The following is a 27814-nucleotide window of genomic DNA, read 5'->3' on the forward strand; positions in this document are numbered from 1 at the left end:
TGTAGCCTAACTATTCAATTGTTGCAAACTGTAGCTCAATTATACAATTGTTGCAAATGTAGCCTAACTATTCAATTGTTGCAAAACTGTAGCTCAACTATACAATTGTTGCAAACTGTAGCTCTATTATACAATTGTTGCAAATGTAGCCTAAACTATTCAATTGTTGCAAACTGTAGCTCAACTATACAATTGTTGCAAACTGTAGCTCAATTATACAATTGTTGCAAATGTAGCCTAACTATTCAATTGTTGCAAACTGTAGCTCAATTATACAATTGTTGCAAATGTAGCCTAACTATTCAATTGTTTCAAACTGTAGCCAAACTATGAAATTGTTGCAAACTAACTAATGCAATTGTTGCAAACTGTAAGCTCAATTATACAATTGTTGCAAATGTAGCCTAACTAATTCAATTGTTGCAAAACTGTAGCTCAATTATACAATTGTTGCAAATGTAGCCTAACTATTCAATTGTTTCAAACTGTAGCCAAACTATGAAATTGTTGCAAACTAACTATACAATTGTTGCAAACTGTAGCTCAATTATACAATTATTGCAAATGTAGCCTAACTATTCAATTGTTTCAAACTGTAGCCAAACTATGAAATTGTTGCAAACTAACTATGCAATTGTTGCAAACTGTAGCCTAACTATGTAATTGTTGCAAAATATATCCCAACTATACAATTGTTGCAAAACCGTAGCCTAACTATACAATTGTTGCAACTGCAATAATAATAGCTACTCTACAGTGCATCTAAACCTGTACACAAATTAAAATACAAAATAACTGCATCTATAACATTTTTAATAACCATGACTAGATCTTCTTGTAATGAAACTACGAATCTAAAGCCTTCTTGTATTATTCATTTACTTTTACTGGTAATCAGCCCAGCCTGATTATTTAAGCTTATCAAATTATTGGTTTTTAATAAACACGCTGTTAAAATATTATTGCTGAAAAGTTGTGGTGGCTTATTGGGTTAAGAACCGGGCGGGGGGAGTCTATAGGTCTACATGCAGAGTTATCGACAGCCACTGCCTGACCCCTCCCTGGTCCTAGCGTGGGTGGAGACGGGGCTTGGGTGCCGATAATATTAATATCTGGTCAATCTCTGTCTAAGGGATTGTCCTGTTAGGGCATTGTCACTGTCCCTTGCCCTCTGCCATTCATGAATAGGTACTTTTAAAACAAGGTTGCTACGGAATTTAAAAAGTAAAATTTTTACTTGTAACTTGACCAGTGATATTTATGAAAAGGTAAATGTTAATTACATTTTCTGGAATCAATTCAAAATCTTGCATCTTGTTCCATTAAAATCAGAGCAAATAGAGTGCTGTGCTTTGAATTAACAATCGACCTCTAAAAAAAGTTAAGGTATTTCCGGGGGAGGAAGACAAACACTCTTCAAGTCACCTGCCTATCATAGCTTCATAAAAGTCAAAACGAAACAAATTATAATTATTCATCTTTGAATTTTCATACGAGCCTCGAAGAAAGGTCAAGGTCAAAAATCATTTAGGGTAATGAACCTTTATAAAAATTACCTACATGTAATTTTTCATTTAACACTACAGGGTATGCTAAAATGTTTACATTTAAATTGAAAGCATTGTGAAACCATCTAGCTATTATAAAGTATATATGTCTGAGACTAACCAATAGATTTAAGCGACCATCAATATATACTAAATATTATCAACGTGATAAGAATAATCATTATAGAAATATGTAATGTAATTATAATACATACGAAAGTAATTGCAATGATATAACTGGTGGCGGCATAACTATGACTATTGACGGCGACCTACAGACTAACTTTCCCGACTCATTTCCTTATACAAATATAGATTCGAAATCTATCAAAATCCTTAAACTCCTTTGGAAAACAGATGAAGGTTACTTATATTACTGTAGTTGTATATACTTACAATTACTTGGATCGCTGTATGAGTTATATATATAGAATAGGATAATGCTTTATTATCTTTTGATAAAATAATTGGATTATATACAAATGTAGGTTAATAATGAAGACAAATCAAACATCTCTTCGATCCCATTTGATAAGATTTGATCCCCTTGGATCGTTTGGTGACTCATTGAGTTTATATCGTAACAATTGTTTTTCTCATATCTGTCAAATGCATTCGGAGGTATCGTCGGCTGTAGTTACAATAACGCCGTAAGCATGTGCAAAAGTGCCCCGAATTCTGGAAGAAAAGTGAAATAGGTTACAGGTGAAATAAGGTCATAATGAGTGCACATTAGTGTCGAAGGAATCGCGTCCTTTATATTTTACTCTGGATGGTGAAGGAGAAGAAGCTCGGTCCTCGGCGGTATATCCTGTGTCCTCCATCCTAGTAACTAAAAGTCCAACCTTAGGCCTGATTTTGGGGTGCTGTAAGTTTCCTCTGGTGTTTTTTAACTTGTTTTATTTATGAATTGTCTTTCAAATACAATATCTATTATTTATATCCTTTAATTACTCCTTTATGGGTTAATAATTACAGTAAAGACTAATTAAGGAAGGATCCCCTCCTCCCCCTGCCACGCTTGTATTATTTTTTGGCACAGACCAGTAGGCCTACTCAACTCTGTGTATCTCCTTCAAGAATCTAATCTAGTAGAGAATAGCTCCAGAGAGCCTGTAGTATAGGTTGTCTTGGGCTATGACCTGCCTGGGGTAGGTTAAGCTATCCTTTGTTTTAAGTTTCTAAGTTTTAAGTTTCTAAGTCTACGGTAGGGCCTGAATTTTATAAATAATTCATTCTAATGTGATTAGGCTAAAAGTAGGGGGTGTATGTTTGATAGCGCCACCTGTATGTATGACGACGGTTGACTAAGAATACGTTGGTTTGGGGGTGGAGTCGCAGGGGGTCGTTAACCCCCCCCCATTAGGTAGCCTAAGTAGGTAAGAATATGGCTTGTAAGTTAGTTTAGTGGGAGGGTGGTTTAAGTTAGTGTCCATTTTCAAAGCACTCGGGAGAAACTGGCCGCTAATATACAAAGGGTCCATTTAATCTACGTAGTTAGGGCCCAAAGTATATTTTTTGTACTTAATAAATATTGGTACGCCTTTACTTTAGCAAAACTGGAATTCCTTTTATGAAAGACGAATGCTGGCTAATATGGCATTTTTCTTTGTATGACTAATAGGGCCTTAGCATAATAACTTGCATATTGTCTAAAATGTGAAAATTTCATTTTCTTAGCCCATTGTTTACTTTGAAGAGATGCATGTTGGCTCCGAGTCATGTGTAGTTTGCTTTTGCTAGCTCTCGACAGGTGTCTGTGTTTTGCATAACATTAATAATAAACTGGCTTTTTTTAACCTATTAAGACCTTCCAAGTACTTAGAGTATTTTTTCACAGATGATTTACAAGAGCCATACTTTCCAATGAGCTTCAGTTCCATTATGATAACCTCCTGAAGGAAAACATCTTCTACAGGGGAATTCAATCTATTTTGCAAATTTAGTGTAATTTATTTGATTTCAGTCATTGATTGTTTAAAAACGCACTGTTCGGTGTACAGTATAGCTTTTATTCCTCTGTTACTCTTGTGAAAGTAGAAGATATCCTTCGAAATAATGACCCACGTAATTGACGTGTCCAGCTCACTTGTCAGAACAGAAGAGTATTGAAATAATAATATATGACAAGTGAAGGTGCCACCGTGTACCAGATACCAGTTGAGGGTCGTGTTATATTGCAGGTAATTTTGATACTTTGTGACCCACGTGCATGGCCTCTGCAGCACACCCTTGTACCACTTATTATTAAATGCTAAGCTACAACCCTAGTTGGAAAAGCAGATGCTATAGGCCCAGCGGCCCCAACAGGGAAAATAGCCCAGTGAGGAAAGGAAACAAGGAAAATTAAATATTTTAAAAGTAATTAACAACATAAAAATAAATATTTCCTTTATGAACAATAAAAACTTCAACAAAACAAGAGGGAGAGAAACTAGATAGAACAGTGTGCCCGAGTGTACCCTCAAGCAAGAGAACTTTAACCCAAGACCATGGAAGACCATGGTACAGAGGCTATAGCACTACCCAAGACTAAAGAACAATGGTTGATTTTGGAGAGTTCTTCTCCTAGAAGATGCTACTTTCCCAGACTAGAGGAACTGTGAGGTAATGTTTAATTGCGAGCGAAGCAACCCGCTGTGTAGCAAAAATCTAGAGACGTGATGTGAATCATAAGTAATTAGGATAAGGTAATTTAATAATTCACGCCACTTACCACAAACCATATATATTTTTCCAATTGGTTAACTTCTGTTTAATATTTATTTCTGACTTTTAGTGTTGCTGCAAATCACTCATTGTGTTTCCCTCCCCCAAAATTTTGGATTTCCCGGAAAAAAAAAAGAAAGAAAAAAAAGAAAAAACTATGGTTTTCCCACCCAAAAAAATAACCTGTTTTCTCCCCCCCAAAAAAACCCATTTCCTCACTCAAATCCCCCATAATTGTTTTTATATGGGCTTAGGAAAGCTCATGAATTGGTGGTTTCCCCAATTTTCATGGTGAGAAATGGATAAAGTACAAGATAATGAGTAGGAAAAAAAAGCAGATACAGTTCATGTGCAGGTACTGTATTTGGCTAGAATTGAAGTATTATACATTAACCAAAATGGGAATGGGCATGAGAACCACCTGTTGTTGACCAGAATAAAATCTGAAAATTATATTTTTATCCAAGTTATTCTTAACTCGTTTATGAATATTGTGCTTACAGTAAACTAATACCAAAATCAGTAGAACTTCAAAAGTTCAAAGTTGGAGCAAATGTTTTTATGTTGACCAGGCTGACATGAGTCTTTATATTGTTTATATATGACATATCTGTTTTTGACGTTGTTAATAGTTTATATAGGACATATCTGCTTTGACGCTGTTACTGTTTTTAGAATGATATATTGTTAGTTAATTTATTCTCATCATTTATTTATTTCCTTTCCTCACTGGGCTATTTTTCCCTATTGGAGCCCTTGGGCTTATAGCATCTTGCTTTTCTCAACTAGGGGTTGTAGCTTGGCTAATAATAATAATAATTATGGGGGGATCCCAGTGGGAAACTGTTTTTTTCTGGGTGGGGAAACTCCAAAAATGAATGGTTTTTAGCAATAGTAATTGTTAGAAATGCATACAATACACGAGATAACCAAGTGGAAAATTATATGGTTCTTGAAATTAGGAGGAAATTAAAGTGCATATGATAATTTACTATATAATTTTTATCACCTCCCTCAAATTGGTCTTTGCTCCACTGTGACACAATTTTCATTTGTAAATAAACATTATCTCCTTGCTCTCCTTTTTTGTCAAGCAATGTACAGATGTGTAGTACTCTCCAATCATGAGGGTCATTTAATTGATTTTTTTTTTTACTTTCAAATGAGCAACAAGAGCTATATTGTGAACAAAGTTTTTTTTTTAATGTAATCAATTAACGTCAGGCAGGGCAGCCGGTCCACCCCAAAAGCCAAGCAAAGTCCTTCAAAAGAAGGCAACCGTGTTTACCCCATACGAATGGGGAAAAAGCTCGCTAATAGATGAAGAATGACTGAAATTGATGAAAATACACCAGATATCTAGATAGATTGAACTCCCTTCTGGCCTACGTCCTCTTGTGAAGGCTGTTATGTTATAACTGGAGAGAAGAAGCTGTTGTGAGACAACATTAGGGAACTCATGCTTGTGTACTTGATAGCTCTTTGTTTGTAAAGCCAGCTAAGGAATATGTTATATAAAAAACCAGGAAAGCTACGATGAGGGATTGCAAACAAATCATGCGCAATAATCCACAGTCAGTCTTCCATAGTAAAGAATAGACTTAGACAATGAAATTGATTTCACATTTTAGTCAATCGATGCATGATGTTACATTTCAACCCCCATTAGTCATATAGAGAAAAATGCCAAAATAGCCATCATTCATCCATTCCTTATGGTAAATTTGTTTCACTAGAAACTGAAGTATCATATTAACCATTTGAATATTTCTGATTATTTGGGTAGAATTTTTTTTTTTTAATTTATAAAGAAATTTGAATTGCAGGATTCTATAACCAAAAATCCATTTATTCCTATGCGGATGCAAACTTCTGAGTCGTTTAGATAGGTTACTCCTAGTTCTGATTTCTAAGACCAGACAACAACAAAAGAAAAATTGTTCAATTGCATCATAATTGGTCACCTAGCTACTCCACTGCTGGGCAGTGTTACGTGTTGTTTGCACGGTAGGTTTCTCTTATATCCTGGTCACTGTTTTGATGAGAGGACTCCCCTTTTCACTTCTACGATCATGACTTCCATCATCCATGCTGGATTACTCTTGTAGTGTATAGTGCATAGTGCTTTGTGTCTTTTTATCATTGTCACTAATTGTGCTTATCATTATCTTTGCTACGATTTGTGCTTGCCAATTGGTAGTCGCCTCAAGTGTCATGCGATCTTGCCCCGGCCGTGAGGGTCGCCCTTGTGGCACCTTCATGAGTCTGGTTAATGTCGATCCGCATCCTTTCTGTTCTGCATACCGGGGAAAACGATGTTCTGTGGAATCTCCATGTGAGTATTGTAAGGAGTGGCTGTCTTCCCAGTGGGAGAGGTACCGTTCTCGGTACAAGAAACAAATTAAGGGAGATCGTTCTCCTTCCTCATCTTCTTCCTGTAATATTAAGAAGTGTAAGCTCTTCTCTGCGTGGAAAGGTATCTCTCACCCTGCTCCTTCATTTCTTGAGCCTTCTGAGACTACAGTAGCGGAGGATGATGGCCAAAATGATAATTGTTCCAACACGAATACTTACCTCGAACTACTTTCTTAGGAGTTACCTGTAACCTCCTCTCTACCCGACCAGTGTTTTGTGTAGTGTACCCCCCACCCACCCGTTTTCTAAGGAGGCCTACCCCCCGGCATTAAGGAATGTGCCCCGAGGGTAGGCTTATCGTAGGTCGATGTCCGCCCGGGTCAACAGCTTCAGTAAGTTCTCTGGTCGCGACGTGTCAACACGTCGCCCTTGTTCTCTATCGATCCTTTGTGTGCGTTCTGAGTGTCCCACGTGTTCCCCACGTGGTAACTTTTGTTTGTTCCGTAACCGAAATACAAACCACACTATTTACAGAGGGTTTACCTTTTAGCGCAGCTGAAATGACGAGCCAATAGTTTTAACGAGGGTTTAATTACCCCCCGCGCTAGTTAGCGGGGGTGGGGAAGGGTAGTTTGCTACCCCTCCCCCCCTCCACACACCGGTGACTTGCTTCACTTCACTTTTGGCTCGGCGGTGATCAGACGTGTCTGCTCATCGCCCTCGTGACAGCTTTTAATTTTCTGCTTTTTCTTTTCAGCGTGTGTTGGTTGGAAGTTGACCTTCAGTTATTTCTTCTATATTATTTACGATGCGTACATGCCCTGGAGTTGCCGGTCGTCCTTGTGTGACTTTCATGTCGGACGTGAATACGGATCCGCACACCCTCTGCCCTCAATGTCGGGGCCGACGGGTGTGACCAGGAGAACATGTGCCGTGAGTGCAGGAAGTGGTCTGCCTCCCAGTGGGAGAGGTTTGGACGTCGGCGTAAGAAGAAGTCCAAGAGAGACCGTTCTCCTCCGGGGTTAGCCTTGAAGGAGGTAGGTTCTCGGGACTCTTCTTCCGCCGCCCAAAACCTCCTCCGAAGCTCCCCCTCGTCCGCCTCCTAAGGAGAGTCGGCCGAGTGGGAACGCAGGCCCTTGTTCTGTTTCCCGACCTTCGGTGGGGGGAGAGGGCGTCGCCTTCCATAGCGAGGCGGTTCCCCTTCCTCCCTCCGGGGGAGGTTATTGATAATGCCTTATCCAGTGATGATCTTTTACAGATTTGGTCGTCCCTGGGGCTTTAGGGCTTGCCCTCCAGGGTCGCTCTTATTGACCTTGTCTCGTTGGGGGGCCGCTGTTAAGCAGTCGCCGGCGATAGTAGAGGTAGACCCTCTGTCTATTGTCGACGTCGTGGGTGACAGAGGCCTCCGACGTGGCTGGGCAATCCGCCGCAGGTGCTGTTGCAGGTGATGGTGCTAAAGGCTCTCCTCCTCCTTCCATACATCCTTCGAAGGGGGAAGCGAGTCCTTCGGTCTCGGCTGCTGCTCAGCTTACTTCTGAGGGAAGTGCTTTGACGGAGACTCCCCTTCGGAGGACCGATGGTCCCGACGATCCTTCCCCGAGGCCGCCTCCGCCGTAAGGCTGACCGTCCGCTACGCCACAAGGGCCTCCCTTCCCCATACAGGGGGACTAAGAGGCGCCTTTTTTGGGTCTTCATCCTCCGGGGGGGACTCTCCTCGTCAGCCTCAACCTACAGCTCCGCCTTCCTTGAAACCTCTCTGCAGAACCGCTCACCATCTCCTGCCAGATCTTCGCCTTCTGGAGAACTCGTCACCCCGACGGGCAACGGTCCCTTCGGGGCTAAGGGATCCTTCCCTTACGCGAGCAGTGCTAGCGCACAAGCGCTCTCCTGCTCGCCAGCGCTCTCCTGATCTTCAGCGCGCTCCTGCTCGCCGACGCTCACCTGCTCGTCGGCTCTCTCCTGATGTTTGCCCCCCTCGTCAGCTCTCTTCGAGCGTCAGCGCTCATTTGAGGACCATCGCCCCTGCAGTCCCTGACCACCCTTTAGTTCCTGCTGTAGCTCCCTGCTCACCATCTGCCTGGTCCTGTGGCTACGCAACATCGTGCTGCGCGTGTGTCTAAAACACATGTTCGCCAACGCGCCAGCGATCTCCCATTTCCTGCTCGTGAACGCGCCGCGCCACCTGTCCTTTCACATGACACGCGTCGACCCTTCTGCTCGCCAGCGATCACCTACGCGCCAGCGATTACTTCCTCGCCAGCGTTCACCCTGCTTGCCAGCGCGCACAGGCGATCTTAGTATCGCCTAATTCAACAGCGACAGCTAGCGCGCCAAACGTTCTCCAACGCTCCTGAAGGAACATGGTTCGCCAGCTTCTAGCTCGCCATCTCGCGCGATCGCCCCGCTTGCGCATGCTGCTCGCCAGCGCTCGCCCCTGCACGATCGCCCTCCTGCGCATGCTGCTCGCCATCGCTCGCCACTGCACGATAGCCCTCCTGCGGATGCTGATCACCATCGCACCCCATCACGCGATTGCCCACCTGCGCATTGCTGCTCGCCATCGCTCAACATCACGCGATCGCCCTCCTGCGCATGCTGCTCGCCATTGCTCACCCCCTGCACGATCGCCCTCCTGCGGATGCTGATCACCATCGCACCCCATCACGCGATCATTCACCTGCGCATGCCTGCTCGCCATCGCTTGCCATTACGCGGTCATTCACCTGCGCATGCTGCTCGCCATCGCACGCCAATGTGTCGACATGCCACATCGCGCCATCGCTAACTTGAGCGACTGCACTCACCAGCTCGTCATCGATCGCCCTTGATCTACATCGCCAGCGATCTTCCTCACCTACGCGGCAGTGCGTTCCCCTCGCCGCCGCGCCACACGCTTGCGTTCGTCGCCTCAGACACGCGTTCATTTACCTGCCCGCGCGGACCGCTTCGCCCGCGCGACCCGGCGACCGCTCGCCCGCCGCGACCCCGCTCGCCCGCCGCGACCGCTCGCCGCCGCGCGACCCGCTCGCCCGCGCGACCGCTCGCCCGCGCGACCGCTCGCCCGCCGCGACCCGCTCGCCCGCGCGACCGCTCGCCCGCGCGCCCGCGCGATCCCGCTCGCCCCCGCGCGCAACCCCGCGCGACGATTCCGCTCGCCCGCGCGCCCCGCTCGCCTGCGCGCCCCCCGCTCCGCGCCCGCTCGCTGCGCGCCCCCCCGCGCGAGCCGCTCGCCTGCCGCGCCCCGCGCGAGCCGCTCGCCTGTGCGCCCGCGCGATCATCCACCTGCCGCCGCCCGTGCGATCGCTCGCCTTCGCGCGACCATTCGCCCTCGTGCGACCATCGTTCGCGGCGAATTCCGCAGCCGGTGGTAGCAGCAGGAACGCGTGCTCCTAGTCGGCAATCGGGATCACCTCCATCCAAACACAGGTTGATAGTGCAGGACGAGGAGAGGTTAGTACAATCATTCTTCCCCACCTTCTTTTCAGGCAGGTACCCGTCGTGTCCACTCCAAAGGATCGCCCGATCGCCCGATCCCTTTCCCTTTAGCGAGGATTTCGGACTCTGTGTCCTTGGAGCAGCAGACTTGGTTTGGTCCTCTGGCACGGGCATTAGTGAGGGTTATGAAACCAGCACTCGCCGGCCAGGGTAACAAACCAACGGCTCTCTCCTATGCTGAAGAGAAAGAGAGGAGTGGACTTCGTGGTGACTTCCCCCAGGGCGAAGTTGGTTCCCAAGAGGTCGGTCGCGAAGGTTCCTTCTCCTGCACGAGTACTCTCTCCTTCTCCCGTGGACAAGGCCTTTCCGTCCTCAGGTGAGTCCAGTGGGGCGGTAGTCTTCCCCTCGGCACCAGGGGGGGAGACTTCGCTTCAGGCAGGAGATTCGTCTCGTGAGGAAGGGGCCCCTTGAACCTCGTTGTTGGGATCCTGTATCTCTCCCAGGAGGGAGTCCAAGGATTCCAAGACCGTCCCTAAAGCCTCTGCAAGGATTCGTCAGGAACCCACAACTACCCAGGGGAATGTCCACGTATCACCCCAAGAAGAGATTCCTGGGGCAGGAGACTTAGCTGCCAGCCCGCAGGGAGGAGAACAGCAAGAATCCGAACATGCCTTCTGGCAGGTCCTAAGCCTGATAAGGCAACTTAATGGGCTTACGGATCCAGTCATCGCCCCCCATGAAGGCAAAGACACGATTCTGGATGAAGTGTTTGACGTTCGGAAGGCCCCTAAGACCAGTGCAGCTCTGCCCTGGTCTCGGGGGGTGAAGAGTGCCAGGGCTAGGGCCAACGCTCAGCTCGCACTTCTTGCCTCCTCCAGTCGTTCCACTGCCGGGAACAAGCTCATCCCTCCTCTTCGCTTCCAGCAGAGGAGGTATTTCGAGATCCTGGGTGAGCACAACCTCGCTCTTCCTCTCCATCACTCTGTGGAGGAGCTGGCGAAGGGAGTTCCCCTTGAGAAACTCTCTGCCCGGCAGGTGTCGTTCTCGGCGGCAGAGATCCTTAACCACGAGAAGGTCGGTAAGTGTGCCATGCAGGCCACTTCGTGTCTGGACTTCTGGCTAGGATCTCTGGGCATCCTATTGCGATCGGAGGACTTGTCCAAGGAGACCAATAGGAAGGCCCTAGAGACCTTCTTGCTCTCGGGCACCCGCTCCATCGAGTTTTTGGCGCACCAGGTTACCACCCTGTGGGCCAACTCGGTGTTGAAGCGTCGCGATGCTGTGTCCGAGAGATTCCATCCGAAGGTCCCCGCCGTAGATGTGTGTAGGCTCCGACATGCTTCCCTTCTGGGGGAGAGCCTGTTTGAGCCTCAAGACATGGAGCGAACGGCTGAGAGGTGGAGGAAATCCAGTACGGACTCCCTCCTCCACAGGGCCCTTACAACTCGGCCCTATAAGCCTCCAGCCCCGCCACAACAGCAGCAACAGCCTCGTAAGGCTCCCAAACAGGCACCGGCAGCTAAGAAGGTGGTGTCTAAGCCCCAGCCCTTTCCAGCCAAGGCCAAGAGGGGCGGTAAGTCCTCCAGGGGAGGCAAGACTCCTAGGGGTAGCAGTCCCCCTGCATGTCCACCTGTGGGGGGATGCCTTCAGCGTTGCGTCCGCAGGTGGCAGCAACACGGGGCCGATGCTTGGACGGTCTCTGTGATCGGCCAAGGTTATCGCGTCCCGTTCACAACATCTCAACCTCCCCTGACAGCGAATCAAGTGTCGTTGAGCTCCTATGCCACGGGATCGGCAAAGGGGCTGGCCCTTCAGGCCGAAGTCGAGACCATGCTCGAGAAGGGTGCTCTCCAGGAGGTCGTGGATGGCTCCCCAGGCTTCTTCAGTCGACTCTTTCTTGTAGAGAAGGCTACTGGAGGCTGGAGACCCGTCATCGATCTCTCAGCTCTGAACAGGTTTGTCAAACAAACCCGGTTCAGCATGGAAACAGCAAACACGGTCAAGACTTGCGGTGAGACCACAAGACTTCATGTGTACACTGGATCTAAAGGACGCGTACTTCCAGATCCCAATCCATCCGTCTTCCAGGAAGTACCTGAGATTCTGCCTAGACAACAAGATCTACCAGTTCAAGGTGCTGTGTTTCGGTCTCTCCACAGCTCCTCAGGTGTTCACCAGAGTGTTCACCCTGATTTCATCTTGGGCTCACAGGAACGGCATTCGTCTCCTTCGTTACCTGGACGATTGGCTGATCCTAGCAGGCTCTGAGTCGACCCTTCTTCGGCACTGAGACAGGCTTCTGGATCTTTGCCAGGATCTGGGGATCGTGGTAAACCTCGAGAAGTCCTCTCTGCAGCCGTCCCAACGACTGGTTTATCTAGGCATGCTAATAGACACCAATCTCCACAAAGCCTTTCCATCAGACGACCGGATAGCAAGGCTGAGGAGGGTGGCGGAACCCTTCCTCAGGCGAAAAGAACTCCCCGCCCAATCGTGGTTGCGTCTCTTAGGCCACCTATCCTCCCTGGCCCGTCTGGTTCCAAACAGCCGCCTCAGGATGAGATCCCTTCAATGGCGGCTCAAGTCCCGGTGGAATCAAGGATCCGATTCCCCGGACATTCTGATCCCAATGGGGTCTCTGGAACAGACGGACTTGCGGTGGTGGCTGGCCGACGAGAACCTGCGGAAGGGAGTGAGTCTTCTCGTCCTCCCCCCGGAATTGACTCTGTTTTCGGACGCGTCAAAAGAAGGGTGGGGGGCGCACGTTCTGAACCAGAGGGCCTCAGGCCTTTGGTCAGAATCAGAAAAGTGCCTACACATCAACCTGCTAGAATTGAAGGCCGTCTTTCTGGCTCTTCAGCAGTTCCAACGGTCCCTGGCGGGTCACTCCGTGGTGGTGATGAGCGACAACACCACGGTAGTGGCTTATATCAACAAGCAGGGAGGCACTTTTTCGCAACAGCTATCCCATCTTGCAGTAGAGACTCTGAGGTGGACCGAGACCCACTCGATAACACTGTCAGCTCGCTTCATTCCTGGCAAGAGGAATGTGCTCGCCGACAGTCTGAGCAGGGCTTCGCAGAGCGTGAGTACCGAGTGGTCTTTGGATCCTCAGATAGCCAACAAAGTCCTGACTTTGTGGGGTTCCCCGACTGTGGACTTGTTCGCGACAGCCTTGAACTTCAAGCTGCCCCTGTACTGTTCACCAGTCCCGGACCCCAAGGCACTCTGGCAAGATGCTTTCCAGCAACGGTGGGACAACATCGACGTGTACGCCTTCCCACCCTTCTGTCTGATGAGAAGGGTGCTCAACAGGACCAGACTATCGGTCAACTGTTCCATGACTCTGGTAGCTCCGCTATGGCATCACACGGAATGGTTTCCGGACCTTCTGCAACTCCTGACGGATCTCCCAAGGGAGCTTCCTCCACGACACGAGCTTCTCAGACAACCTCACTCCGGCGTCCCTCACAGGGCCGTAGCCTCGCTTCGGCTTCACGCCTGGAGACTATCCAGCGTCTCCTCGCGGAGAGAGGCTTTTCGCAACAGGTTGCGGAGAGAATGTCTCGGCACCTGCGAAGGTCCTCTGAGGGAGTCTACCAAGCAAAGTGGAGAGTCTTTTGTGGTTGGTGTCGTGGAAGGGGTATCTCTCCACTCGATGCCACTATTCCAGCAATAGCGGACTTCCTCGTGTATCTGCGAGAAGAAATGCGCCTTTCTGTCTCGGCAGTGAAAGGCTATCGCTCAGCCTTAAGCTTGGCCTTCAGATTGAAGGGCGTGGATATTTCTTCATCGCTAGAACTCTCTTTACTCATACGTAGCTATGAGCTTACCTACCCCCAGTCGGAAGTGAGACCCCCTCCTTGGAACGTGGTTCGAGTCCTCAGGTCTCTTAAGAGACCTCCCTTCGAGCCATTACGCCAGGCCTCCGATCGCCACCTGTCTTGGAAGACGGCTTTCCTACTCGCCTTGGCTTCGGCCAAGCGAGTTTGTGAACTTCATGGTCTCTCGTACGACATCGCCCATTCAAGGGGATGGGGGGAGGTAACGTTCAGGTTCGTCCCTGAGTTTGTTGCCAAGACTCAGAATCCTGGAGTGCCGGATCCTCGGTTCGACTCTTTCAGCATCGCGAGTCTCCGTTCTGTAACAAACGACCCAGACTAGCTGCTACTATGTCCAGTGAGGTGTCTGAGGCACTACTTGAAGAGAACGGCTGCAGTCCGTCCTCATGTGCGAGCTTTGTTTGTGAGCACAGGCAGGACAAAGAGGAGGGTCACCAGAAACACCATCTCAGCTTGGATTCGAAGGGTTATCCACCATGCCCTGAATCCTGACCCTCCTCCGTCACGTCGCCCTCGGGCCCACGATGTCAGGGGTATTGCTACATCCCTGGCCTTCAAGAGAAACTTCTCTGTGACGCAGGTACTTCTAGCTGGGGTCTGGAAGCATCAAACGACCTTCACAGCCCACTACCTGCAAGACGTGACCCACAGGAGCCTCGATACGTTTTCTATCGGCCCTGTGGTGGCTGCACAACAGCTGGTCTAACCTCAGGCTCCTTTTTGGACAAGTAGCAGTAGGTTGAGGGCGTTGTTACCCGGTCTTAGTCTGCGTGAATGAAAGAGTATGTCTGACCCTTACTTCTTTCTTCATTCTCCCCTCTCTTGGGGAAGCAGCATCCTGGTCCTCGCATAGCTGACCTCGACCTCTGCAGGTAACCCGTGCTTCTCTGTGCTCCTAGTATTAAGCTTAATACTGTTGCGTCTCCCATACCCTGACGAGGTGGTATGGGGAACGTCCTATCCTAGAATTCCTATCTGAAGGTCTCAAGGTCAACTTCATAGGACGAGTCACACTCTCCTCCTCACACTGCTTATGTAGGCCACTCGTTCCTAGCGATGCTAGGAACTTGTGAGGTACAGGGGCTCCCTCTCTCTAGTGCTGCTCACTGAGGGATCGAGCCCCCGGGCAAGCCGAAGTCAGTAAGGCTGGGGACTTTCCACCCTTCCTAAGGGGTAAGTCACCCTCTGTAAATAGCAGGGTTTTCATTTCGGTTACGGAACAAATGACAAATTAGAAGATAATTTGTATTTTTCCTAACCATACAAACCTTAGCTATTTACACATATGTGCCCGCCGTCCCTGACCCCCAAGTCAAGTCCTACCTCTAAGTGAAGTGAAGCAAGTCACCGGTATGTGGAGGGGGGAGGGGTAGCAAGCTACCCTTCCCTAACCCCCGCTAACTAGCGCGGGGGTAATTAACCCTCGTTAAAACTATTGGCTCGTCATTTCAGCTGCGCTAAAAGGTAAACCCTCCGTAAATAGCTAAGGTTTGTATGGTTAGGAAAAATACAAATTATCTTTGAATTTGTCATTTTCCTGTGTACTTTTCCCGGGTGTTCCTGTGTGTTCACCTTCCACCCGTGTGCTTACCCAGTGTATTCCTTGATTCCCTTCGTGCTTGTGTCTTGCGTGTGTGCATTATGGAGCAAATCCGCCGTTGTCCGGGGCCTAGGGCCGGTAATCGTGTGGAGCGTTCCTCTCCAAGCCTGAAGTGGACCCTCACTCCCTTTGCTCCTCCTGTAGGGGAAGGGTTTGTTCGTTAGCAGATACATGCCCCGAGTGTGTAGGCTGGAGTGATATCCAGTGGGTACGGTACGGTACTAAAAAGAGAAAATCGGCGAAACGTTCTCCCAGAAAAGCTAGCGTTACTTCGCCGCTACCATCACCCAGTGAGCGGTCCGACGGGGCCTCTGTTTCGCCGTCCCCTACACAGAGTAGGGGCTGAGGTAAGTCTGTCGTGGAGAAGGAACAAAGCGGCCTTCCCCAAGAGTCTAGTGAAAGTGCAGTGCCGGTTGCAGGCCCTTCTAGGGCTAGTGAAGAACCCAGTAGTGCGTCCAGAGAGTCGGCCCTCGTGCTCGGGGGGCACGTGTCCTCCGATGACCCCTTGTGGGGTAGTAATGCGGTGTCTGTGTCTTCGCCGCCCTCGTGGGCCTGTGCTTCAGGGTCTTCGGTAGGCTGAGACAACCAGAATAAGTTACGATCTTCGGGTAATGATGCCTTCGGTTGGAGGCTTCCGAAGACACCAGGTAGGTCCCCGTTAAGAATGGAAGAGGGCCTGGACCCCTGGCTCCCTAGCATGGAGCGCCTTGAATCGTTCCCGGCCCCCCTCACGGAAGTCCCCGAAGATTTCCTTCAGCCGTCGACCTCGGGCACTCAACGCGTGAAGAAGTCCCCCGCAGTCTCCGCTACCGCCCGACATACGATTATCGTACAGTGTCGTCGGGTTCGTCGGAAGATTATTTCTCGTCGGGAGAAGAAGTCAGGAGAGAACACCGTCATCGGAGGGAGCGGTCCAGGAGCAGGCGTTCCCGTTCTAGGTCGCGCTCCAGGTACAGTAGGAAGCGCTCCCGCTCCCCAGGGCGTAAGTATAAGAGGAGTAGGTCTCCTGATGGCGACTGGGTCTTCGTACCCCGGGACTCAAGGGTGCCTTGTTCCCCGGACCGCCGGTCCAGAGAGTTCTCGCCAAGGATGCCGTCTTCAAAACACGACCTTGACCCTCGCAACCAAGCTCGCAGGAAGGACTCTACAGGAAGGCATAAGTCCTCGAAGCCTCCGGTTCACCCCGCCCAGCGGGGGGAAACGCGCTTCTTTTTGGGCGGCCTGGCCGAACCAGCCCAGCTGGTGCGGCCTTCAGGTCGGAAGGAACGGTTCCCGCTGCCGGGTCAGCCCACGGGAACCGCGTCCTCGGCATCCAGAGCCCTTGAGCGGACGGGAGTCCCCGCTGAATTGGCGATGCCTGCGTTAACCCAGGCCCCTGGTGCGGACGTCCCCGCCGATGAAGTCCAGTACCTCGGTAGGACGGCACCCCTGGCTCCAAGAGCTATACGTCCAGTCGGTGTGCCCGGTAACTCAGCTCCCCGGTCCCAAGCCGAGACCTCGGCTGACGGGAGGGAGGGTTCACCAACGGTTGGCCTTATCAGGAGGCACCACAAAATTGAGGAACCTACAGCTACGGACGAAGACTACTGGAGGTCAAGCCTGTTACGGATTATGCAGACCCCTACTAAACCTAAGACGTCTCTAGCGCTTCCTCTAGCCCGAGATCTGGTCCTAGGGCAGGAGTATGTGGACAAGGTGGTGGCTAGTAATGCCGAGGCCCCCCAAAACCCAGAGTTCCTCAAAATTGCTCCAGGGCCTCAAAACTCAGGGCAAAGTATATGTGCCAGAGGGGCATCGCTCAGGCCCCTGTAAAGTGGAATCATCCATTGACATCCTGAGTCAGGGCATCTCAGAGGATAGAGCCTCTTTGACCCCAGTCTGTTTCTCGCCAGTGGAGGCCTCCATGATGGAGGAAATGTCAAGGGATCTAGTGAACGTCTCCTCTTGGCTGGACTGGTGGGCTTCCACCTTAGTAGGAGTACAAGCCTCGTTCGACCCCGCGAACCCTGACCAGCAGAGCCTCCTGAGGGAACTTATTACCTCCGGGGGTAAAACCCCAAAAATTTTTAACATACCAGTCGCTCGCCTTGACGGCTAACTGGGTACTCCGTAAGAGAGACACCGTACTGGCTAAGGTGTCCCGGAAGGTGCCAGACAGGGAAGCGCGGGCCATACGGAGCTTACCCTTGTGGGGGGAGTCCTTGTTTCCCCTGAAAGAACTGGAGACCATCATGGAAAAGGTCTCGAAGAAGAAGGAGTCTAACAACCCCAGGCCTACGCCTTCTAGGAGACCGCCCTACAAGAGGTCCGTCTCGGATAGTGCCGCGACGGCCCAAGCCTCTCCTGGTCCTCAACGCCTCAGGCCCCCCCCCCCGCTCCTCCAGAAGGAGATAGAGTGGGAGGCCCCCTATCCCCGCCCAAGCCTCGGGTTGGGGGATGCCTCAGACTACATTGGCAAGCATGGAAGGCTCACGGAGTGGAGCCTCGGACAGTGTCCGTACTAAAGGAGGGCTACAGCCTACCGTTCTTAGCGGAACCACTCCCTCTTATCCCGGCCAGCCGGGCGGAATGACTAGCTCCCAGAGACCCGTTGAAGACGACCGCCCTTCAAGAGGAGGTGTCCTCCATGTTAGAGAAGGGCGCCATGGAAGAAGTTCTTCTCCCAGGCCCGGGTTTCTACAGTCGTCTGTTCCTAGTAGAAAAAGCGACGGGGGGGTGGAGACCGGTTATAGATCTGTCGGCTCTCAACAAGTTCATCAAGAAGACGGACTTCAAAATGGACACTCCGAAGTCAGTCCTGCTGTCCTTGAGGGAGAAAGATTACATGATGACCATAGACCTCGAGGACACCTACTTCCAAATTCCGGTCCACCCCTCGAGTCGAAAGTTTCTCCGGGTGAAATGGGGTTCCCAGATCCTGCAATTCAAGACCCTTTGCTTCGGATTGTCAACAGCGCCCCAGGTGTTCACGAGAGTCTTCACGACTGTCTCAGTGTGGGCTCACGAACGAGGCATTCGCCTCATCCGATACCTGGACGACTGGGACAATCTAGATGTGTACGCTTTTCCCCCTTTCACGTTGATAAGGCAAGTGCTCAACAGAGTAAGGACAGCCCGAAACCTAAAGATGACTTTGGTAGCGCCCTGGTGGCCGGAGAGAGAGTGGTTCGCGGACCTAAAAGACCTGGCGAGTCAACCACCGTGGCCTCTGCCCGACAGGTCAGACCTTCTGCATCAACCTCATTTTCTCAGGCTCCACGACAACCCACTCTCCCTACGTCTTCACGCCTGGAGACTATCGAGCGGCTCCTGAAGAAAGAAGGATATTCTTCATCCACTGCTAAGAGAATGTCGCTATACCTGAGAAAGTCGTCAGCCGCGGTCTACCAGGCTAAGTGGTCCTCCTTCACGAAGTGGTGCTCTGAGAAGCGCATTAAGCCTCTTAAGGCCTCTGTCCCAGACATAGCAGATTTTCTGGTGTTTCTTAGAGACAAGGTGGGAATGTCAATCCCAGCCATAAAAGGGGTTCGAGCCGCCTTAGGCAAAGTCTTCCTCCTGAAGGGCATCGACCTGGGGGCCTCTTGGCACATAGCGATGCTTGTCAAGAGTTTCGAGCAGTCCTGCCCCCCACAGGCGAGTAGGGTGCCCCAGTGGGACTTAGCCAAGGTCCTGAAGATGTTGCCCGCCTGCAGAGTTCAACGGTGTGATAGTGGTAATAGTGTAGCGAGTGTCGGGAGTGGTCTGCCTTCCAATGGGAAAGGTTTAGTAGTGTCCTTCTCCTAGAAAAGCTGCTTACCATAATTAAAGAGTCTCTTCTACCCTTACCAAGAGGAAAGTAGCCACTGAACGATTACAGTACTGTAGTTAACACCTTTGGTGAAGAAGAATTGTTTGGTAATCTCAATGTTGTTAGGTGTATGAGGACAGAGGAGAATCTGTAAAGAATATGCCAGACTATTCGGTGTATGTGTAGGCAAAGGGAAAGTGAACCGTAACCAGAAAGAAGGTTCCAATGTAGTGCTGTCTGGCCAGTCAAAGGACCCCATAACTCTCTAGCAGTAGTATCTCAATGGGTGGCTGGTGCCTTGGCCAACCTACTACCTATAATAATAATAATATCAGGTAGGACGACTTGGCTACACGGTGTTCCATATTCACATAAGGGAGAGACTTTCCCCCACACTTCCTTGCGAGGGGAGTGTGATGTACGTGCGAACCCAAAAATCAAAGTATTTCAGATCCATTAAATGATTTTGCTGTGTACAATACAGAGATTTTTGGCTTGGAAACAATACACAAAGCCTGGTCTGTGGATCCACTGGTGCAGAAGGTTCTCCACTTAAGACTTAATAGGATTCAAGAAGCTGTTTGTTAGTAAAATGTTGTTGAATTTTGTTCTAGGGTACGTCTAACCTGAATCCTGTGCCTATGGTTTCCAGCTGCAAAGGTCAACAAATAGTCTGGTTTCATATGAAATAGATATCAGGTTGTTAGAAAGTAGTTTTACTTACTGTATTAAATGATATAATATTGTTTTATTACAGTATTTCTTTATCTTTGTTATTTTCAGTTGGATTTGTGTTTTTACTGTATAGTCAAAGCATTGGTACAAGTGATAACCAGAACCTTAACTCCTTAAGCATCATAAAATGCTTGGGTTTCAAGTTCCCAGGATGAGTGTTCCAGCCAGTTGGAACAGGGACTTCCTCCCGCCTAAAGGATGATTTGTATTTGTGTAGGAAAAAAAGGACCTTTTTTTTTTTATGTGATTTGTATTTTATGTAATACAAACTTGAGTCCTCTGCTCATACTTTCCCTCCAACACCAACCCCTTAGAAAGTCCCAACTGCTATCTAAGCTAGTTGCCAGTGAGCCAGCAGGTGGGCGGTTGCTTCCCTGCTACCGTCATGTAACCAACTACCTGTCGTTCACTAACACCTCATTCTAAGTATTTAATTGCCAAATTCCCCTCTTTGCTGTTATCATTCTGTGTAAATCTCTCAGGTTTATATACTTAGGAAAAATACAAATTACTTTTAAAAACTAGGAAAAATACAAATTACTTTTAAAAACTTGTCACTTTTGGTTTTTATGTCCTAGTATAAGTATGTAAACCTGTACTGTACTGGTACTGAGACAAAATGGGTGTTGCAGTGCTGATTTCATGGATGATTGTCCAATTTGTGTACAAAATTGTCATTTTATAACTACATTTGGAGAGGAAAACTTAAATTGAGGGCTAAATTTATAAATATATTTCCATCCATTGCTATGTTCTGTTATTCTTTACTTACTAAATGCATTACAGTACATATACTGTATAATGCCACCCTAACACTTGCACGACTTTTGGTCACGAATTTGTCGTGGCATTTTGGGGCACGAACTGGGAGGCTCCTGCACTGTTCACGGCTAGTTCACGACAAGTTTACGAATAGTTCACGAATGCGTGCCCGTTCGTGTCCACATTGACACGACATGGCACGATGAGTTTGGTCATAGTGTGCGCACTTCCCGCATTGGCACGACGAGTTCGCGCAATTCGGAAGGTGTTGTGCCGACTTGGCCACACCATATAAAAACGAGGCCTCTCCAACCCTTGGTCATTTTTGGATTGGCTTTGGAAGAGACAGCATGCTTTATGTCAGAGACACCATTACAAAGAGGAGAAGATTCCTATGCTTGGCAGCTGCTCTAGCCATTGTTGAAGAGCAGCAGAAAAGGCTGGCAGAAGCAGAAGAGCAAGAAAAGGCAACCCCACCTCGAAGAAACACACAATTAGCACAAGGGCTGATCAAAGTTAATTATAATTATATCATGTTTTCTACCACAACAATATATAAACGTTTTCCCTATTAATGCAAGTAGAATAAAATCACCCTCAAATCAAAAGTACGAATAATGTGAGTACTTTGAGAAAATCGCTTATAACTTTTTTCAACTGACAAAAATACGATGTCACACACACACACACACACACACACACACACACACACACACACACACACAGAGAGAAAGAGAGAGAGAGAGAGAAATATTCCATCAGTTATCATTATTATTATTATTATTACCTAAGTTATAACCCTAGTTGGAAAAGCAGGATGCTATAAGCCCAGGGGCTCCAACAAGGAAAATAGCCCAGTGAAGAAAGGAAACAAGGAAAAATTAAATATTCTAAAAGTAACAACATTAAAGTAAATACAGTATATCCTATTTAAACTATAAAAACTTTAATAAAACCAGAGAAGCATCCAGGAAGCTCTATATATACCCCCACACCGACACGAGCGCCACTGTTGCGCAGTAGTCGTGAACTGCTTGTTCCATGCTCAAACTGTTCGTAAAGTGTGTAAACTAGTCTTGAACTGCTTGTGCCATCAATGCGTGAAGTACACGTAACCATGTCAGTGGGAAGGCACGGCCACGCTGCGATGTGCTCATATTCGTGAACATGTCGTCAACTACACGTGAACTCGATGTGAGCTGTTCGTGAACTATTCGTGGCAGTTCATGACAGTCGTGGCATGACACGCATTGCCACGCAGTGGCACGCATCGTCCCGACGAGGTCATGACGAGTTCACGAACAGTTTGCACATAGTTCGCGACCCGGTCGCAAAATTTTGTCGTGACCAAAATTTTGAACATTTCAAAATTCTCGTCACCACATGCCACGATGTCACGACGGGTTTATGTACACTTCACGCCAGTTTACAACTAGTTTGCGCATTGGCCCAATGCATGCCACAAATTCGTGCAAGTGTCAGGGTGGCATAACTTAGTTTTAATTTTTGTATTTTTTTATGTTTGGTCTTGTCAAATATTAATATAGCATTGATTTTTTTCAGCAGTCATATACGAAGGAAGCGAAGATGGGCCTACTGTACACAGAACCAGTAACCCTATGACTGTTGATCACTAGTCGGCTGCTGTTGTCCCCTAGTCACTCAGCAGTAAGTATTGTAGAGAGCAATAAAATGTGAGATGGAGCTATAAATATTTAATCTGTTGCATGCAGTGCAGTATTGTATATTTTTAGTATATAGAAAAGTAGCTACCATGACTTTTCTATGGCAAGTGTCAATATGAAAATTGGTATGAATAGAGTTCACATAACACCCACCAAACCCTGTGAAAATCATTTGGATATCTGTAAAACTGAGAAGTTTGCGGCTCCTCACTGATTTTTTAGCTTAGACTTCACTTACAAACAAAAGTGATAGCTAGGGAACGCCTATAGCATGTATGAACAAGAAAATTGGCTGAAACAAAGCTTATATATACCTAAATAGGACCTTAAAATTTCACTTGAATATGTTTATTGGTATAGGAATTATTGACCCCGCTGCCAAAAATATCACCTGCTCCCTCCCACCCCCCTTATCCCCGCTCTGAAATCTATGGCGATTATAAAAGGGAATGACTGGGCTAGGGGTCGGGTGAGATATCTTCCAAAAATTTGGGCATTTCATGTAAAGTCACACTTCGTTCGCAACAATAAATGGGACTTAATAATTGCCTGGTAATATAGGTTATTATGGATGAGTTATACACTACAGTATGTTTATAGAGGAGTAAAACAAAATATACCACAGTAAATTAACCCTTTTACCCCTAAAGGACGTACTGGTACGTTTCACAGAAGCCATCCCTTTACCCCCATGGACGTACCGGTACGTCCTTGCAAAAAAATGCTATAAAAATTTTTTTTTCATATTTTTTGATAATTTTTTGAGAAAATTCAGGCATTTTCCAAGAGAATGAGACCAACCTGACCTCTCTATGACAAAAATTAAGGCTGTTAGAGCAATTTAAAGAAAATATACTGCAAAATGTGCAGAGAAAAAAATAACCCCTTGGGGCTTAAGGGTTAGAAATTTCCAAATACCCCGGGGGTAAAAGGGTTAATAGTCAGTCCACATCATTTGGTGCACTGTAGGAATTACTTTAAGGCGCCCCTGCTGCGCTTGCTATGTACCTTTTACTTTACTTCACAGGCCCCAGTGCCAAGCTATATAGTGAAAATTCATAAATCCAAAAGCCAAATAAAACAAATGATGAAGCTTCTCAAATATTAACATAGTTTTCCAAACTGGGATAAGTAAGCCCTATGAAAAATATTGATAACTTGGCTGAAATAAAACTTTGGCATTGCTTCAAATTTGTAAACAATTCGGAAGTTTTGTTACAGTTGAAAGTTAGTACTGTATTGATTATGAATTATTCTTGGCATTCAATTTCAGGTCTACTGCTCCTGTATGCAGTGGGCATAGTGGCATGTCAACAACAGCAGGAATGGCACCCAGGTTTTCAATCATGTCAGGGCCTTGTAAGATTTGCTTTAAAGCCGCTAAGTGGCTGCCTGTGCTATTCATTGTGAGTGTTGTGGTGTGGTCATATTATGCCTACGTTATCCAGCTTAACTTGCGTGAGTATTTTTCGTTGGTTTTACAATACTTAAGACATTCAACTTGTGTATAATGTAAATTTTTTGATTCATTGGTACACTCAATTCATTAAGTTTTATTAGATTCAATTAATTTGATTAAGGACAACTTCGGTATCCGTAATGTTTACTGAACAACTTATTAATGTAATATAATTTTGATTTCATAATCTATTTCTTTAGCAAAACCTTTATATCCAAGCTAAAATGTTACAGAATTTTATTGACTTGAAAATGCTTTATAACTATGGAATTTTTTATTGTTATTATAGTTGGTATTGTCCTTTTTATTTGTCTGAATTGAACAAGAGTATTTTTATTGAAATTGAAATAATTTTTTAATTTTGTTACTTCATTGAAATAATGTGTGTTTTTTTTTTCTTTTCAGTTACTGTTGAAAGTATAATTGAAAAATGTAAGTAATGTATAAATTTCACAATAGGTTACATATAATGTCATTAGAATTTACATAGACTTATGAAAATTCTACTTTAATCCATGCCATCGATACAAAAATCGATATCATTGCTGAAATTAACTTTGGGTTGTCAGACCACAGGTGTTTAATGATCTAGCACTTCTAGATGTTTTTTTGAGGAATAGATGAAATGAGTATTCAAATTATGCAATTCGATTCACATTAAATGAGATATTGTACTTTGAGTACTGTACTGTGTTACAAATTCCACCAATGCTGGCTCAGTTAGCACTGCGTATGATGTACTTATTCACAGATTATTTATCGTATGGCTTGATTTTAATTATTAGTAGGTTTTTAGGACCTAGTTTCAATAGGTTTTTTTATATATAGTTTTAATTGCAGAATTTTTGCATTGTGTGATATTAAAAGACATTCTCCAATTTTTGTGGAAGCATAAAGTTTTAAATGGTTAGTAAGCTCAGTGTATTTTTACTTCAGAAATGAGAAATGGTAATAGAATATTCTTGGATATTGTTTTTGTGAATTTTCTAATGGTTATGCATTATTTTTCTAATTTTATTATGAATAAGATTTTAAACTTTGACTTTTTCTTTTCAGGTTTCTACCTTTTACTGTATCACTTTCTGTTGGTTCTTTTCCTGTGGGCGTACTGGCAGACAATTTTCACAGACATTGGAAGAGTTCCCAAACAGGTGAGTTGTACCGACAATACTAACCCTAATTTTTACATAGGATGTAGATATTAGCTTAAGCTGGAACATTGCAATAAAAATTTTTAACTAGGCGTTGATAACGGGACTGGTTGTTACCAGAGGGTAGCAAGACAGTGAAAACTTCCTCCCCTGGCGAGTCCGCATCACGTAACGTTCTTCTTACTTAAGGTCGTCCTTGGGACTTTCGGGTTGCTCATTCAAGGACAGGTTACTTAGTGTTGGTTTGTTGGGTACAACAGGATAGCCCATCTGTTCTTGCTGGGTGCACCACCCATCTAGCCTGCAACATTCAATCACTCACACCTATATCCTGCCCAACCTAGGCCCACTCTCCTGTAATGCTTGCTCCTCTTCAGGTTTTGTAGCCCACTTGCTAGCCTACACCAGTCTGTGAGGAGTTATGTCGTTGCGAGAGATTTTTAAAGTAGCCGTTGCTAGCATGCCTGATTTAAAGGATTCCGCAGTGTTTTCTAACATATTAGAGACTTGCAGGTCCTGGTCAGATCTAGAGGTTCGCTCAGATCCTAGGCTTAGTCGTGCTAAGGGGAACAGGGTTGTTCCTGGGAGGGAAGGAGATATATATATTTGAAGTTTTCTGACATCCTGACATCAAATAAGAGAAAACTAATACTGTAATAAGTTATGAATGTATCATATGAAAATTGATAGATTACTGTATAACACATCGGTCCTTATGTAATGCTCTATTAACTATGGTATATATAGTACCGTAGATGTTTTGAATAAGTTAAGAAGTAGTATACACAATACTCTTTGTTATTGATTTGTTCAGACGACTTGTAGCCTACGCCCCTACTCGTTTTCTTGAAGCGTGACGCATCTTCTCGTGTGTTGTCTCTAGCGCAGTATGTTACTGTATATCTAATCTTTCTCAAACAGAAATAAGCTTATTTTATAAACTAAAACCTTGAATATCTTGATAATAATAGTTTCTTTTAAGTAAACACAAACAGGGTATTCGATTACTTTTCAACAGCTAATTCTCTCTCTCTCTCTCTCTCTCTCTCTCTCTCTCTCTCTCTATAAACTAAAACCTTAAATATCTCTATAATTGTTTCTTTTAAATAAACAAACAAAAAACATGGCATTCAATTACTTTTCAACAGCTGATCTCTCTCTCTCTCTCTCTCTCTCTCTCTCTCTCTCTCTCTCTCTCTCTCTCTCTCTCTCTCTCTCTCTCTCTCTCGAAAAGTAATTGAATGCACCTTTTTTGTGTGTATTTAACAGAAACAATTATTATCGAGATATTTAAGATTCTAGTTTATAAAATAAGCTGTATTTCTGCTGAAGAAAGTATAGATATACAGTAACATACTGCGCAAGAGACAAAACATAGGAAGTTGCATCATGCTTCAAGAAGACGTGTTGCGGCGTAGGCTACGAGTCTTCTGAACAAATCTATACTAAAGAGTTTTGTGTACACTATTTAACTTATTCTAAACATCTACTTTTCCTTAGCACAATACTGTACTGTAACCTTTCTGTGTCCAGTACGTAGTGTACATGTGTGCAAATGTACTGTACACTGTACATATGATTATAAACTGTTGTAGAAACTAAATTAAAAGAAATTTTAGGCAGTGGCAAGGGGCAGTGACTTTTTAGGTTAGGAGTTAACCCACTCTAGTGCAGCATTTATTTGCGAAAATTCCCTTTTCGCGTGTCTGTAACCTAACTATCATGAAGAAGGAGACCTGACAGTATTGTATAGCTAAAACCCAGAATCCATCTTATAGCGACCCGTGATTTTTATCCTTTTAGGTGTCTTAGTCATTGAGAGGTAAATGAGAATTCAGACTAGCTGATACTTTGACCTGTAAGGGACCTACCTCAAATGTATTAGGTCTGCCAAACTTCACCTACAGCATCTTTTTATCAGTACAGGGAGGAATAAATAGCAAATCGTGAAAAAACACCATTTCCGTCTGGGTAATGGAAGTTATCTCACGATCCCTTTCTGTCCCATCTGAGAGTGGGGTACGAGCTAAAGCCCTTAATGTTTGAGGTGTTAGTACCTCTCAGGCTTTTAATCGCAACTTCCCTGTGGTGCGGGTTCTACATGCAGTCGACTGTAAATTATAGATGACCTTTAAAGTTTTATAGGTTGTTCATGAATGGCAAAGACAAGGGAGAGTGACGATGCCTTACCTAGCAGGGTAATGCCCTAGAGACTGACCATATATGCATATGATGAGTGCCCAACCTCCTATCAACCCAAGCTTGGACCAGGGAGGGCCAAGAAATGACTGCTGATGACTCGGCTGGTAGACCTATAAGCTCCCCTAAACTACTCATCCGTAGGTCACAAGGATGGTGAGGTTGTAGACACTACAAGAAACTATCGAGCTTGAGCAGGACTTGAACCTCTGTCCGGCAGATCATTAGGCAGGGATGTTTCCATCAGGCCAATTACGTGTGGGATGTGACTCGCAGGTTCATGAACACTTTTTTTTAACTTTGTGACATGTAGTATATAGGTATTCAGTAGGTGGTTTAGCTGCCCCAGCTCCTCTTATAGGATAAGTAATTCTGTGTTGAGGGCCAATGTTACAAGTAACTCAAGTTAACTCAGGTGAAAGTTATGAATGATTGTCTTTGTTTGATTCTTTCAATCTGACCCTCTCTTAGAGCACTGTCTCAGAAGCATCACGAGCTTGATTCAACCTGAAGTGGAGGTAAGATCACGATGCTTTCAGCTACTGTGT

At 46.2% G+C, this 27814-nt stretch overlaps 2 protein-coding genes and 1 long non-coding RNA gene across 6 annotated transcripts in view; 2 read left to right on the forward strand and 1 right to left on the reverse strand.

The window, feature by feature from the left end:
* Nucleotides 1-27814, forward strand: part of LOC137652181 (uncharacterized) — a 509514-nt gene that overhangs the window by 91278 nt on the left and 390422 nt on the right. The window lies entirely within an intron of this gene.
* LOC137652180 (QRFP-like peptide receptor) overlaps nt 1-27814 on the reverse strand; it is a 431646-nt gene that overhangs the window by 68554 nt on the left and 335278 nt on the right. The gene's annotated exons all lie outside the window — the stretch shown is intronic.
* The window catches only part of LOC137652179 (palmitoyltransferase ZDHHC20-A-like), a 48738-nt gene continuing 23045 nt past the window's right edge, over nt 2122-27814 (forward strand). Inside the window, exons 1-5 of one of the 2 annotated variants that reach the window (XM_068385388.1) lie at nt 2122-2415; nt 22336-22440; nt 23731-23915; nt 24322-24348; nt 24973-25067. In XM_068385388.1, the coding sequence (XP_068241489.1) occupies nt 23765-23915; nt 24322-24348; nt 24973-25067 (273 nt within the window). In that variant the 5' untranslated portion in view covers nt 2122-2415; nt 22336-22440; nt 23731-23764. The remainder of the gene's footprint in view (nt 2416-22335; nt 22441-23730; nt 23916-24321; nt 24349-24972; nt 25068-27814) is intronic. The other variant, XM_068385389.1, reaches the window with a different exon arrangement.

The sequence above is a fragment of the Palaemon carinicauda genome, chromosome 13 (genome assembly GCF_036898095.1).
Source record: "Palaemon carinicauda isolate YSFRI2023 chromosome 13, ASM3689809v2, whole genome shotgun sequence".
Taxonomy (NCBI): domain Eukaryota; kingdom Metazoa; phylum Arthropoda; class Malacostraca; order Decapoda; family Palaemonidae; genus Palaemon; species Palaemon carinicauda.